We start from the raw sequence: 16,078 nt of genomic DNA, 5'->3' as shown, positions 1-16,078 counted from the left end.
AACCACGCCGCCTTGACACGGCGAATCGATCACAGCTACACGGCGCCGCAAGGCGAGTGTATGTAACACACTTTGCACAATGTATAACTGGCAGCGCGCATGCTGATTAGCGCTCAGGCGCGGTTTAAAACGGCCCAGACTCGGCTTTATCTTCCTCCTCCAAGCGCTCGCTATGTATACGCACTGCTACGACCATCGCGCCTCCATTTTGCGACTCCTCCTCCTCCTCCTCCTCCTCCTCCTTGCACACTCGCGCGCTGTTCTCGCGAACTGAATCGCGAAAGCGTTTGCGGCGGCGGCCATGAATGGACCCCGGCCGAGCTCGTGCGGTTTTACAGGGCGCCCGCGGCAAGGAGCACATAAATTACGCCGCAGATAAGGGGGGCGGAGCTTGACGCCGACGCCGCGCCAACCGACCAACGCTTGGCTGCGGAGGTCGCGGCGGAAGAAAGATTAATCCCTCGCTTCTGGCAATGCCGCGGGTATACGTACGTGAAAGGAAGCAAGAGACCGACGGGGACGCAGAAAAAAAAAAAAAGGAAAGCTTGGTCCTTTCTTTATATTGTAAACCGTCTCGCGCTAATTCTGTGCAGGAAGCGCACGTTAATGTTACGGAGCGCGGCGAGTACACCCTCCACGTGTCCTTGCTTGCGGATGAAGTGTAGCTCTTCTTCTCGTAGTCTTCACGAGCTCCTTCGGTTTCAGCCGCATTAGACGCGAGGAATCTGGAAACCCACTTCCTCCAAGCTTCTCCAAGAAAACGGGGACGAAAGTTCCGTGCAACAAGCGAACGGTAGCGATGGACACTCAGAGGCAGGCAGGCATATACTAGCGCTTTACTGAGCAGTTTCTACACCGTTGCAGCATTACTACAATTCCACATTCAGTGTATATACACGTCACATTACAGAGTTGGAATTGGAAACGTACCTCCGGTCAACTCCTTCGAGATTTTTGGTGCGGAAAAAGTGGCACTCGCGGAGCTATAGTAAAGAGTCCGTGCTTTACGATGGGGTGCATCTGTATTCGAATCCGTCTCTCGCTTCTGATTGGCCGCACCTTGGTCTTAGCTTTCCCGGCAATGCACAGAATTAACGAGAGCCGGTGCTTGGTTGCGCGCAGCCGTCGCGCAAGCTCACTAAACTCGTCGCCTCCCTTCTTACCCATCCGCTGGCCTTTCTCTACGTTGACCTCTTCTTCATCTCTCTCTCTCTCTCTCTCTTTTCGTGGCGACTATAATCCTCAGTTTTGTGCGTGTGCCAGGAGGCGTATTCAGCGAGATCAAGGGGGGAAGATCCTTTCTCTCACCTGGTTCTGGAGGCGGAATGGCGAACCCCGACCGCAGCTGGCACACATCTGGGCACGAGGGTAGGAAAGGGGGGAAAGAGAGATAGTGTGTGTGTAGAGAAAGAAAAGGAGGAGGGTGTGGTGTAAGCCCACACTCAACACACCATAGATTCGTTTATCCGAAATTATATGCACGGCATTTCAGCGCGAACTGGTTTTCTTGCGTGATCGCATTTTGTAACTTCTCTTAAAGGCATACCCATTTAGTACACACTCATGCACCTACAAATTAATAGTTAACTTCAACATTTTGATCAGTGCGACGTCTGTACCTCATCAAAAAAGAAAGAAGAACGGGGAGATTGGTTAACTACTGCTCCATAACTTAGTCTCAAAGAAAAATTGCCGCACAAAAATGTGAATATCTCCAAGATGGCCGTCTTAGAATTGTTGAAAGCAAACAAGCGGACGCATACTTCTCTGAAAATGACGGTTCCAGGTGTATCTAACACCGCAATGGGCAAGTGACACAAACTCACCGCCAAGGGACCACGATGTCTACAATTTCTATCAACCGAATCTGCACTTCGGAAGAGTGCGTTCCTTTGCGCGCTTCACACAAGTACTGCGTAACTTCGATATACTGTATTGAATGGATCTTCAGGACGGTCACGCAGTGGTCGTTCGTCGTCTTTTCGAGGGCGAATTATTCATAACTTCCGCAAATGCGTCGTTATCAGTCGATAACTTTCCTCTTTCACGGGCAGACGACTTGTGAACCAGCTAAAAATGCTTTCAAAAACAGCACCCTAAATTTCGTATATGTAGCTACTTCTCCAATTGTTTTTGTTCGATTTCGAGTCTCCTATTATATCCAGTTTCCTTCCCTTACTCCAGTACAGGGTAACCAGTTGGTTTTAGATTAGTTAAACTCCCAGTACTTCTCTCATTCTCCGCTTCTTCATCAATACGCTTGGTAAGGCATTCGCTAACTTCGAACCACCAAAACGATACAGTTTCACTTTCATATCTCTAGTTATGTCACTTTCATACCAGTAGTTATGAGCAATTCATTAGTGCAACTTGCATGACTGACCTCCATACCTATACTTGCCCATTCACTTATTTGCTAATTATTTGGTAAAACCAGCATCAGTGACCATAGTCATCCTGTGCGTTCTCAGCGTGTACGCATGTGGTGTTCTCTCTCTCCCCCCTTCTCTGGGGCCCCTTTCTCTTACCTCCAATGTGGGTTAGGAAAGCGGACGCTTGAATGGTTGACCTCCATACCTCTCCTCTCCTTGCCTTTTCTGTCTCTCTATGCAAATCGGTATGTGTGTGAGATATACATATAATGCAAACTTTTTGACGACAAAGGCTACAACAGTTCGCTTACCAAGAAAGACAATTCATTTGGGTTCTCCGCCCATATATACACATTTGGGGAGGTTTCTCATACACGTTTATCGAACCGACGTGGCACTGCACTAGATAGTGCAAAAGATACATATGTATAAGAATTATATATTGTAGCGAAATAAGGTCATGTTGGTTTGACTTGGTCGGTGCAATGATATTGCTTAGAAAATAAGCGCGTTCACCGTATGTACAGCCGGTGTGCATGACTGCGGTCTTGCTGCTCCACAGGGTCGCACGTTCACTATATACTAAAGCTTGCCGGATAAATATGTGAGCACTCACACATCAACACGGGTGGTTGTACAGGATGCTTCCTGCCTCATGGCATGCAATGTTGTTGCTATTCTATGCCGACCTTCTTTCATTTTTTCTGTTCTGTTATCTTCTGTCAATTTTTTTTCTTTTCTTTTTTTTAGTTTTCACAGCACAAGTAGCAACATTCAGTACGTCACATGACATGCACTGTCAACGGTTCTTCAAAAAAAAAAAAGCAGGAGGCAAAAAGAATGACAAATAATTTCTTGCAACCAGGTTTCTCTCCCAAGTCAATCCACTTTATTCTGTATCCCTTCGTTCTCAGCGGATTTATCCGGGGCAGAGATCTTAATTGAGGTATCCCTTTGAACGCCTACAGAAATGAAATCCCGGTGGGGCTATCCAGACACCTCAGAGCATCCTTTAGACATAGATCTTTATGTTCTCCCTTCGGCACTTTTTCCGTAATGCAAATAAAAATAAAAAGTGACTTCGTCACCCTGTAATGTTGACTGCTAGTGTATTCTCATAATAGTAACCAAAAAAAACATTATAAGTTAAAGAAGTCCCTTAATAAGGATGTGTGGCGCAAGCTTAAGATTACCGGAAGAATCAGGAGGAGACAGAGGAGCGCCAAACTCGCTACAAATTTTATTCCACGATGCACCCAATATATAGGCACAGGAGATACATGCACAGAAGCATTACACTCGCCGCACGTGCAGGTATGCTGACAAAATAGTTGAAATCACAAGGCAGCTATCACAAGCCGGAGAAAACCACGAGCAAACCGAATCTAAACTTTGAAATTAGCTTTCGTGAAGTGAAACCGACGGAACACTAATGCAGCAATCACCTTGTTTCTTCATGTGAAAGGCTGACCGCACCCGTCGCTGGCACAAAAAGCGATTCGTGCACTAGTACACTTCTTGAAGAGCACCGGTTTAAGAGACCGCTTATGTCCCTGTGCATCATCCCAGGTGAACTCAGTGCTCTTTACCACTTTTCCTATTTCTATTCCCTCTTTCCCTTATCCGCAGTGTAGGGTAGCAAACCAGGCGCTCTTCATGGTTGACCTCTCTGCCTTTCCTCTCCTTGCTCTCTCTCTCTCTTCTGTAGCAATTCTCGAGCCAACACTTTACCCCAACCTTTCCTTCCCATCATCAAGAATCTCCCACTCTCTCTCTCTCTCTCTCTCTCTCTCTCTCTCTCTCTCTCTCTCTCTCTCTCTCTCTCTCTCAGGCTCTCTTTGCTATCTATATGGCGGCCGCGTGTATCGAGCTGCCGTACGCAGGGCAGGTGTGGCATTGTTCCATTCTCAATTGATAAACTATGTTCCCTTAAACGGTAATACTACGGCGTCCTGTTTGGCCGACATATACACACACTCTGCCACAGCTCAGAGCTTGATTGCGCAGGCTGTGTTAGCGCTATGTGTGTGTGCTGCAGATGTGCCTCTCTGTTGTCCTTGTCGTTCAGCTTGCGCTACAACAAAATGAGATATGCCGCACCAACAAACTCTTGTAGCTATCCTCGTCGACAGCTCAGAGGCAATTGACAGATTGTGCGCACGGCGCAGCAAAAGAAAAGCCTGCGGCGTGCTTCTTTTAGCAAACAGACTTATAGCATGCACTTCGGAAAGAAAAGCATATGCACCAACTTGTATAGCTAACGTATTGCCCTGTTAAAAAAGACACGTCACAAGCGCCAAAAGGAGTAGGGCATTTTTAACATGCGTCCTAAACAGGAACACGAGGCTTCCAAGAAGTTCTAGATTAGCAGATGCCTTTTGTATGTGCGCGAGCACCGTGCACCGTCATTGACGCTGTACGAAACTGTGGATGGCTAAAAGTGCGTTGTAAACAAAGAACAGTGCTTTGCAAACATTTTATACACGTGAAAATGGCTGCTTCTACGGCGTTTTAATTTAGCTTCTTTTTCTGTAATTCTCCTGCCACATTATGAATTTTGTTCACTTTGTTCACTTCACTTTGGCTTCACCCAAGCGCTGTGCTCTCACTGACGGCGTTGTATCTCTTCGTTTGCATTTCATCCTGCCGTCCACCCCCCTCCCCTCTTCCGGCGCAGGGTAGCAGACCGCGGAGGTTGCGATTTGGTTATCTTTTCTGCTTGCCCTTCCTCTTCTCCCTCTCTCTCGCATAGTTGGGCACAATAAGGTTAAGCGCCCTCCACCAGGGACAATGCGGGCACTTTCGAAACTCGAGTAAAACATACTGGACTGCAGCATCTTACTCTCGTATACGATGGACTTGCCAGCAGCTGATCGTGTCTAGTGCAGTAGAGTTGTGCTCGCCGGGATGGTGCGGATCTGTAGGAACAGCTCCTTTCGTGCGGAGTCTCTCTCTCTCTCTCTCTCTCTCTCTCTCTCTCTCTCTCTCTATCTATCTATCTATCTATCTATCTATCTATCTATCTATCTATCTATCTATCTATCTATCTATCTATCTCTCTCTCTCTCTCTCTCTCTCTCTATATATATATATATATATATATATATATATATATATATATATATATATATATATATATATATATATATATATATATATATATATATATATATATATATATATATATACGGCGAAAAACGATCCATTGTTTCGTGCACGCTCCTCTCTGTCTGCCACATTAGCGCATGACAACTTGAGCGTATAGGGTATAATAGCAAACCAGAGACGGTCATCACCTCTCGCCTGTGGAAGCCACGATCGGCGATGTACTTCTCTACCATTACGAACAAGGGCTTCTCGGGGCAGTCGCGCCGAAACACACCTGCCTTTCCTCCGTGTATACTCGTCCCCCTCCCCTCTCCCTCTTCTTTCTTTCCCTAGTCCTCATGCGGCAACGATGCTCGAACTACCAAGGCGTGAACAGGGCGCGCTTATAGAACGCGATCTTCTTGATTGTGTTATATAACTTCACGCTTGGTTTGCGCAGCGATTCACCCGAGGGAAGTCGAGAGAGATAAACGGAGAGAAAGAGAAAAAAATAAACGGCCGACTGCCGATAGGAAATGGGTGTGTGGAAAAAAAATGGGAGAAAGGGGGCGGGGGAGGTGAGATTAGATGGCGCTTATATAGGCACACGTGCTTATGCCGAGTTAAGCGGAGCCGGTGCGCTACATTTCCGACATATTGATTCCGTGTTTGCTCTATTTATAGGGCGGTATCACGCGCGGCCTCTGCGAAGGGAGTAATTGCCCAAAAGCGAGGCGTCTTACACTTTCGGCTCCAACCGCGCGGGCAAGTGGCAGTGGGGCAATGGTGCGTGTATAGGAGGGGCCTCTATTTAGCATGCAGGCCGCGCGACGCCCCAAGGTGCCTTACGTAAAGCAAACGATAATGACACCGTCCTGCGCATTCGATCGACAAAGTTGTTGTGTATACGAAAGGTTGGGACGCCAGTAACCAGTTATACCGGAACGCTTCTTGTTATCGATACGCACAGGTGATCGAATGAAGCAAACAAAATCATTCGAAGCGCAGCACAACTCGCGACACGGAATGGAGCGTTTCTTATATGTGTTACAATTAACGTTAGCCAAGCTGTTAAAACAACAACAAGAAGAAAAAAAGAAACACGGCGCATGCGATATTAAGGCCTGTGGTTTTCGGTCGTCAGTCGTATACCTCTGACGATCGAACATGGTAGGTCCTTTAATTGTATCTTGCGCTGCGTTATATTAATCTTTTTTTTTCGTTGAATAGCTTGGCTAACGTTAGCTATCGGGTGTTTCAGCGAACACTTTCAAATTATTATTTTTTTAATTGTCTATGGCATGTAGCACAATTCTAGCCCATGAGCTGATCTACTCGAAGAGGCGGACGTAGCTTGAACAAAACATTAAAATGCATAATCGACCAATGAATAAAAAATCCCTAATTAAGTTTTAATTAATTACCTTATGGTCGATATTCCAATTTACAAATTTGATTTGATTTTGATTTATTGATTTCCATTTACACACACACATGTACAGAGGAGTGGTAAATGGAGGTGGATGAGGGAAAAAAGCCGCACAGACGCGGCTTGAGGTAACCTCACCCCCTTAGGTATACAATATGGCTGCATGGGGTAACACATCAAGCGCCATATAAATTACATTTATCTAGTGGCCATAAAACATTGCAGTTATACAATATATGAACGAACAGTGAAATATTTCCACAATAACAATGCAAAACACACTGCGGCATTGAAATAAATAAATGATATACACTTGGCAACATAGACAAAAAAAGAGGAACATAACACACATTATTAATCATTAACAAACGTGCTCTAAAGTGAAAGCAATAGAGTTTTAAATTCTGACAGTGATAAATCCTGTAAATTGAAGCCTGCTCTGTCGTATAAATTCAGTAATCTTGGAAGGTTGTTACACAACATTTGACAACCGTAGTTAGTTCTAGAGCGCGGAACCTTCCAGATTTCAGGTGTACGAGTTGAATAACGGTATGAATTGACGGATAGATTTGCAAGTTCTATACAAGTAAAGTATTGTTACGTTTGTATTAAAGTAATACTCGCGTAATAGTCTGCAGTTATAGATGTTATGGGCTGTCGCAATGTTGTATTTCATGAACAGGTTTTTAGTATGGGCGGCAAACGGTACATTAGCGATGACACGTATTATTTTCTTCTGCATACGAAATAATTTACTCAAGTTACATTCAGTTGTGGTGCCCCATACAAGATGCCCATAATGTATGTGAGACACGAATAAGGCATTATAAATTAATAATTTTACAGAGACGGGTAAAGTATATCTGTAGCGATTTAAAACACCTGTTATGCGGCTAAGTTTTTGGAGTACAAAGCTTACATGGTCGTCCCATTGCATGGTACTCGTGAAGTGTACCCCTAACACCTTTGCAGAAAGAGATTCTAGCCGGGGTGTTTGCAAGGCGCATCCACTTGAAACGAATTCTCATGATGACGCCAGTTTCTACATATTGATTCTCAAACATTGCGGAGAAATGCATTGGCGTTCCAGCTACTTTTGTGCTTCATCACATAAAACGACGTTTTGTTAACGGGCAACTCCGGAGATATTTCGATGTCCACCGGTATTAATAAAATTTTGAATATATACGTTCTCTTTGGCACTCTGATTATCCGTGCCAAACAATATGACTGCAAGTCATTTACATAGTTTTACTGAAAATGAATTTTAAAGATTAGTCGCGTGTGCCCGGCCGACTCATGGCCAATAATGTATGACTTGTTACTGGCCGCCGTGTGTTTGTGACGTCAGAGACTGCACCGCCACTTCGCCCAGAAACAACGAATCTGGCTCTCTTTTTCTTTTAAACCAGAAGACGGACGACAATAACCGCCTTGATGGATTTCACAACCGGTGCTCTTGTTGTCTTGACGCAGCGCAATGAGTCTTGCTTGGGCACGTCAGCCGCCTCGCGCTGTTGTAGCGGGTCAGAAGCGATCCTTTAGCGCTCACATCGTTGCTGAAATCACCGCTGTCGGAGAACAGCAAGCGATCTACAGGCAAATACAGGCAGGCTCCTTCCCGCACCCTTACCTTCAAAACAAGATGTACCCGGAAAGGTACGAGGAGGATCGCAACTTCTCAAAACTCAGTTAGGCACGCTCCAACACGTCATTGGAGTGTGCGATTTCATCAAGTCGATCCCCCCACCTCTTACCTGCCCCGCTGCCCTACCCCATCCCTCATCCACCCTTACCGAGCGATGGGAGACCTTGCTAACCAGCACCGCCCTGGAAGACCAGCTCATCCTGATCTCCAGGGGCCAGGTGGCTAGGGAAGCATATGGGTCCCGTGAAGAGGGAACCACTTCCATCGACGGCGTCTAAGATGATGTCGAGCTCGGCTCAATAAAGTTGTTTCTCTCTCTCTCTCTAGTTCGAAAGCGCTGGAGGAACTCACCGTGTCGTCAGAAGACATCGTCAGCTTCGCTTCTTTTTTCTTTTTTTTTTTGCGTTAGCACCAGGTGTACTGCGTGTTTACACTCGTTAGTTCAGGATCTGTCGTCATCGACTCACGGGGACGTCACACGAAGAAGCTACCCGTTTCGGTTTCGGTACCTCGTTTATTGGTCAATCAAAAATTATCGATGAGTTTCTGAGCAAACTGTACCAGCCTACCGGTGCCAGGACTTCCAGTGCCATTTGAAAATGACAATGTGGTAATATGGAAAAAAAAAAGAAAAACACCGGAGTTGCCCTTTAAGAAAGTAAGTTGCGCGACAGTGCATTTTTAACGAAAGTTTGACAGCGCATATCTCGTATAAATGGTGTCATTCACACGATTCCATTCAAGAGGATATGCCCTGCACTCTAGCCCTCTGGAATTTGTAAATTGTAATATGCGCCATATAATAATTAGTTAATAACTTAATTAGCGAACCTGTGAGAATTACTCGATTATGCATTTCAATTTTGTTGTGTAAGTAATGTCCGCCTCTTCGAGTATAGACTGCAGCTCACGGACCATATAATCGTGATATCTGCCACAGGCAATTCTGTTTGTTTGTTTGATTCTTCAATGTTAGGAAAGTGTTCGCTGAAATACCCCGTATATACGTTCCCGCAGCACGCCCAGAAAGCAGTTTGAGCGCTTCTTCAGTAGCTGAGGGTAACAGACTTGAGTGCCCGACTATACATCCTACGCCGAACTTAGTGCATGTGGAATATAGACTAATGTTTTCTCTATCTCTTTTTCACTTCCCATTCCCCTCCCCAACTGTAGGGTAGCCACATGGGCTCAGTCTGGTTAACCTCTCTGCCTTCTCTCTCTCTCTCTCTCTCTCTCATCGCGACGCGCCTCAACCCAACGGTTCATAGGGCTACGAAAGATCTCTGCATTCGCAAAAAGGGGCCGAAGGGAAAAACCACGCACCTCTTCATTTTGCCATCCAATGACAGCTCGCCGGCGCGATAGGGGAGCCGGCGAAATCCAGCGCGCGCCGCGCTCCTTTTGATTCCGCCCGGCTACAACAGCGCGGCGAACAGGACGCCGATCCATTACGCGGCGGCGGCGTCGGTCTTCTTCTCAAAAGAACATCGCCGGCTCGCGCGCGCTGCGGGGCTTCGTGGATGAAACAATCGCCACCGAAGCATATCTCGAGACATGGCGGCGCCCCCCTCCCCTGTGTTATGGAGAGATATCGAAGAGCACGGCTGGCGACGAGGAGAACGCCGACGGCGCCGGCCTGGCTGCCGACTCCTGCACGCGCGTGGTGCAGGTCGTCGCCGGTGCATCTCGCCACGGCATCGCGGCGGCGGCGGCAGCACGCGTTATGGTACACGTGACTCGTCCCTCATGTGGTCCTTGTACACTCTGTGCGCCCGGAGAAGAGCGATGAAGAAGACGACGCGGTGGATTGCGTGACGTTTACAACAGGTCGTGCCTTATGTGGGATGAGCGAGGAAATTTTGTTTCAACAGTAAGTATATAGCCGTCTGTTTCCTTGGTTGAGCGCCCGTGCACTGCTGAAGTCGAGGAAGGGGCTGACCGAGACGGCGTATATAAATATGTACCTATGTTGGTTACTGAAAAAAAAAAGCATATTGATTTCTCGTAGAAGTACGGTCCGCTTCGAGTAATTTAGATCAAGAGTTAGAATTGTGCTATACTGCCATTTGCGATTTTTTAATTGCGCCTGTGGCAGTTGGTGCAGCTAAACAAAAAAAAAACACCGTTTATATATTGCTTCAATTTAATGCATATTTTAGTGATGCCTCTAATGGGGGCATCTCACTCCACTAGGCAAAATACATAGACGATTCAAGAGTGTATTACAGCGAGCTACTTTATACGTCGAGCATGTTCACATACACCAGAGCGAATTACTTGTCAAAGCCGCAGAGAAAGAAAGAGAGGGAGAGAAGGATAAGTGCAAAATATAACTATACCCGCGAGTGCCGCAGACCACTGACAAAAATATTGTCTTGTAGGAACAAAAATGTTGGTAACACCTCCTCGATTACCGGCCATCGCAACGCATGCGCACATATCCGGATTTCTCCGTTTATTACGTGCAAAATAAACCGTCCACGCTGTCGCACGCAGAATGGCGGAGAACGCGCACGCTAAGCTGCGCCTGGCGAGAATTCGGTCCCCGAATCGGGCGCCCTGACCCTGCGCAGCCCGAGCTCACACGTAGAACCAGAACGTCATCGATTACCGAAGATAAGCCCGTCGAGCGTACGCGTTTCCTTCGCTTCACGACACACACGTGCAGACACACACAAGCGAACACGACTACGCTCATTCGCCGACTGTTCACGCCTCAACGCCATTACATAGTATATACGTATACTGTACAAGTATGCCATCGTGTACAGAGAGTGAGAAATGCGATGGGAAAGGCAGGGAGGTTAACCGGCAGATAGTCTTCTGGTTTGCTACCCTATATAAGCTAGGGGGAGGAGTACTGGAGAGAGAGAAGTAGCGGATATATAAAAGTCCATCGTATGCAAAAGCCACAGAGGCTGCACTGCGTTCTACACGCCATGCATTTGTGCGTGCAGAGCAACTCTGCATGGACGCACCTTCGAACGGCCACTGCGTGCCGAAACTATCCCGGACTTGATGCAAGATCGAAGGGAGCCGAATTCATCTTTGGCTCGTTATCCGAGGGCGCGATACGCGTTCACGCGAGTGCCGTGAGAAATACGAGGCCGTTTTCCAATTAACGCCCCCCCCCGGGCGCGCGAGCAAATGGGCTTTTGCCGCAACCGGTCCTTGCGCGCTCGGGATATCCAACGCGCCAATGAGGAGAAATTGAGCGAGCACCGTCAGTGGCTTGCCGAAAAAAAAAAGGGGGGGGGGGGAGGGATAGGAAAAAAAAGTGGGAAGTCGTGGAAAAAAATGCGGAGGAAAAGAAAAGCCCTCAAAATATACTGCAGCTGATAATTAAGCTATGCGTGCGCAAATACCCACGCACATGAAAGGGGGGGAAAAAGAGGAAACGACAAGGTATCTGACTGCGTAGGAATTAGAAAAAGAAATAGAAGAAAAACGAAAAAGTAGATATTGGCGGGCATTAAGAACCATCGAAGAGTGATTACGTGTAAGAAAAAAGTTTAGTTCCAGAAGGCAAAAAGTTGAGAGAGAAAAAACTGGAGAGAGAAACAGGAAAGGGTGAAAAGAAGAGCGTTAAGTAAGGAAGCGTGGAAAGGGGATGAAGGGTGCATCGTCGTCACGACAGACAAACAGCAAGTATTTTGCTATTTATTAATCTAAGGTGAGATGAAACGGGAAAGGGAGTGTACACATAGCTGCGAATGAAAAGCAATATTAACTTTCGTAATGAACGCGACGACGGCTGATTCGCACAAACGCAGCCTTTCGTGGCTTCGCCTTCTGTCACTCTTCCTTCCGTATTTTTTTTTCTGTTTTTTTGTTCCTCTTTTTTTGTCATTCCTTCGCTCGGATTTTGTTTCTGTTTTTATCTCTCCCGCTAATATGGTGATCGTTAATTTCACTTCAAAACATAATTAAAACTGTGCAAGAAGAAAGCAACGCAAGAAAAAAAAATAATATAGAAAGGAGGAAACAAGAAAAAAGAAAAAGTATAGTAACGCATTTATCATGCAGGTCTTCCTCGCGCCGCAAACAAAATGTAATTGCATAAATGAACTGACATGGGCGAGGCTGCCCCCATTGATCCGAAAAAATAAAATTACATCAATCCTTGTTTTATTTTATTTTTTTATGCGTAAGTTTCTCGAGCGGGTGGTGCATCAATAAAGAAATACCCAGTGTGAGCAGGGCAAAAAAGAAATGACAGTAATGAATGGAACAGAGCGGTAATTCTGGCGCCACGGGAGAGGGTAAACACAAAGGATTCCGAGATTAATTATCGTCCAAGAAGTCAATGTCGGCGTGTCGGCGTTTGAATTTGCGATTAATGCGTCACGCTCAATGTGTCAAGATGTGATATGACCGCAGGTCTTTTCTTTGCGACATCGGTTTTTTGTTTTCTTTTTCGTCTGTTCTTTTTTATTTCTTGGGCAGTATGCGATGCAAGCGTTTTCATCGCAGCGCATATTATACCGCAATATTCTCTCTTTTTTTCTTTCCTTAGTGCCCGCGTACGATTGGCTAATGATATGCTTACGATATCCCTGTCGTACGGGAACGTTGTCTCTATTCAGAGCGTTTATCGCGCCCCCATCTCGTAATCAATCACGAGCATTTTTTTTTTCTTTTCATAGCTACCCAGTCTCGCATAGGTCCTCTGGATCTATGAGTGCCTATTCAGAAAACGAAGCGTAGCGATATTCAAAGCTGATACAGAACATATGACGTGATTGTGCTTGCGTTACGCAGATGATTTCATTTTGAGTGCGCGGTGCGGAGATAGTTGCCCGCTTCATAGATTTAAAATATATATATAAAAGAAAGAGTGTCCGGGGCTCTTTCTTGTCTGGCCTTTGATTAAAGCTTGGTGCGAACGAGTTTTTGTCGAGTGCAGAGCTTTGAATCATCTCATCCGTAATGTGAATTTCAGTCTGATAAGAAAATGACCAGAAGTGGCTTTGTTCCTTTATTTCTTTTTTTTAAGTTATTTAAAACATGATAGGAGCCAAATTCACGGACATTTTCGTTCGTGAATACTCTTTGTCACTGGCCGGCCGTGTTCGCTGATAATGTGTCTAGCATCAAGATTGGCTGGAATTTTCTCTAGCAAACAGTTATATATAGCGTAAGATGAATAAGAGATGTTCCGTTTTCATATTACTGTCTTTATATGTTGAGCGCTAAACAAAATACAAAGGACGGACGCGATGACAAGCGCTTGTTTTAACAAGCAGTCACTTCGCTTCCAAAGCAATACTTAGTTCTGTGGCAATGTTTACTATAGACACCAAAAAAAGAGAAACCGAAAGAGAATGAGTGATCATTGCGTCGCTGCCTTCAGTGACATCCCAGTTCGCAAACACAATAACTGAAACAGCAATGCGTTTCGTTGCAGCTCTTGAGTATACTGTACCTCTCGCAACTTGTATACTATACACAAAACTTCTATCGACTTCTACCGAAAGCTTACGTTTTTTACTCATGGCTGATCTCCACTCTGCGATAGCAAGGTGACCCTTCAAGTCATTACGAAGAAGTTAATTGTTGAAATCGTTTTGAATAATGATATAAATGGTGATTATCACGCTTATGATGATGTTCTCCGCTGCCTATAGTCAATCTGCAATTCGGAGTACATGCCCGACGACTCGCTACGTGGCCGGTTTACTTCTGTACCGCATACCGGCTGTTCAAGTAATTGTGACGTCATTGTGAACTGCAGCAATGTGCGACGTTGGGCTAATTGGTATTGCAGGCTTTTGGAGAGGCAAACCGCGCAGCAAGACGAGGACCGACAGAAAGTCGACAGCCCCTGCAGTGTCGTACTTTCTGCCAGTGTTCGTCTTGCCACGCTGTTTCTCACTTCAAAAACGTCGTTGTGATCTGCATGCCACGAAGTGCGCGTGCTTGGGATGCAGATGTGCAAATGAAAGCCAATTATACAAAAAGAAAGAAACAATAAGTTTTATCTCATTAGTGTTCGTTTGCTTGCCCTTATGCCCTGTGCGCGTAACAACGGCATTTTTATCGTTCTAACATGGAGGAAAATGACAAAGATGAAAATTACGCGTAGTGCTTTATCCAAGCGCGCAGCGAGGCATCGAAGTCATGGTGCTTTGGGCTGCAGGAATACAAAGCGGCGTTTCTTTCATTCCCGCACAACGTCGATATGGCGGCCGCTTATTGCGATGACGAAAATTATATATGCGAGGTCGTTGCACTGCTTGCCTACAAATAGGTGGGAAGCTCACGCCGCGTGATCCATGCACACCCCATCAAAAATCGTCGCATAAGAGCATCACCAAAAACAGGCAGACGATGTTACCCGCTTCATCTCTTTCTTGTTTGTCTGTTTTTGAAATTATTTTCTCATGCTCTGCTTGTTTACACAGGTTTGCTTGCTTGGTCGTATAAGCACGGCCCGCCAATATTGTGCATGTGTGATGCTGTCGCTAATATGATTTTGTATTGATTCATTGCGGTATGATTGCGAAAATATATTCTCCACGTCCATTTGTTCTTGCATTCTGTATCATTCTTTTTTTAAAGCAAATAGCTTTCTTTTCCTCTTTCGGCCATTTCCGTAGTTGGTCGGGGGTAGTTCGATGGTCGATGGTCGGTCGGTCTTTCGCTCTCTCTTGCTGTCTCTCACTTTTTCGTTCGCTCATTTGTGTGTTCGTTCGTGGATCTAGGCTATTCGCTTACATTGACAATCATAATTAATGTCCCTCCCACACGCACTCAGTGCTCACTCTCTCCCTTTTTCCTCTTTCTATTCCCCTTTCCCCCCAGTGTAGGGTAGCCAACCGGGTGCTCTTCTGGTTGACCTCCCTGCCTTTCTTATCTATTGCTTTCTTTCTCTCTCTTCTCACATCCACAATGGTGCCTGCTCACTTTTTTTCTCTTTCTCTTTCTAAATTTCTTGATGGATGCATAAGTGTTCGGTGCCCTGTTTTATAGGACTGCTTTCCGCGTAGCTGGAGCAAAATACATGGCACACGCAATAACAAAGTGAGTGTATAGGCAGTCTATAGACAGTTACAGAATGAGTTCCAAGGGAAGAGAAGCACTCGAGGACGGCAGAAAACTAGCTTGGGTGATGAAATTAGGAAATTTGAAAGCGCGATTTGGAATACGCTATACCGCAAGACAGGGGTGATCGGAGATCGCAGGGAGAGGCCTTCGTCCTGTAGTGGACATAAAAATAGGCTGATGATGATTACTATATATAAATAATAAAGAAACTTGAGAAAATAAGGACTAATGAGCACACAATTACAGAGTCCATCCGCTTTTTATATATAGGTATACATTTAACAATATTAATCGGCAAAAGAGCTTCGAAAACATGTTTCTGTACACCGGCCTCATAGGGGGAAAGTGAGTGGGGAAAAAAGGTGGCGTGGCACGTAATGTTAATTCGACGGCAGAATTTCGTCATCGTTTTGCTATGCGGATTACGTTGAGGCCACGCCGGGGAACAAAACACAGCGCTCTCCTAAATTGTTTTAATGTACGCATATAACACGG

At 45.7% G+C, this 16,078-nt stretch overlaps 1 protein-coding gene across 1 annotated transcript in view; it reads right to left on the bottom strand.

The window, feature by feature from the left end:
- Positions 1-16,078, bottom strand: part of LOC135901318 (paired box protein Pax-6-like) — an 81,562-nt gene that overhangs the window by 52,216 nt on the left and 13,268 nt on the right. Inside the window, exon 2 of the mRNA XM_070535812.1 lies at positions 1,309-1,356. Within this exon, the coding sequence (XP_070391913.1) occupies positions 1,309-1,356 (48 nt within the window). The remainder of the gene's footprint in view (positions 1-1,308; positions 1,357-16,078) is intronic.

This window comes from Dermacentor albipictus, chromosome 3 (genome assembly GCF_038994185.2).
Source record: "Dermacentor albipictus isolate Rhodes 1998 colony chromosome 3, USDA_Dalb.pri_finalv2, whole genome shotgun sequence".
NCBI lineage: Eukaryota > Metazoa > Arthropoda > Arachnida > Ixodida > Ixodidae > Dermacentor > Dermacentor albipictus.
Note: the sequence above shows the minus strand (reverse complement) of the source record. Positions and strands in the feature narration are given on the sequence as shown.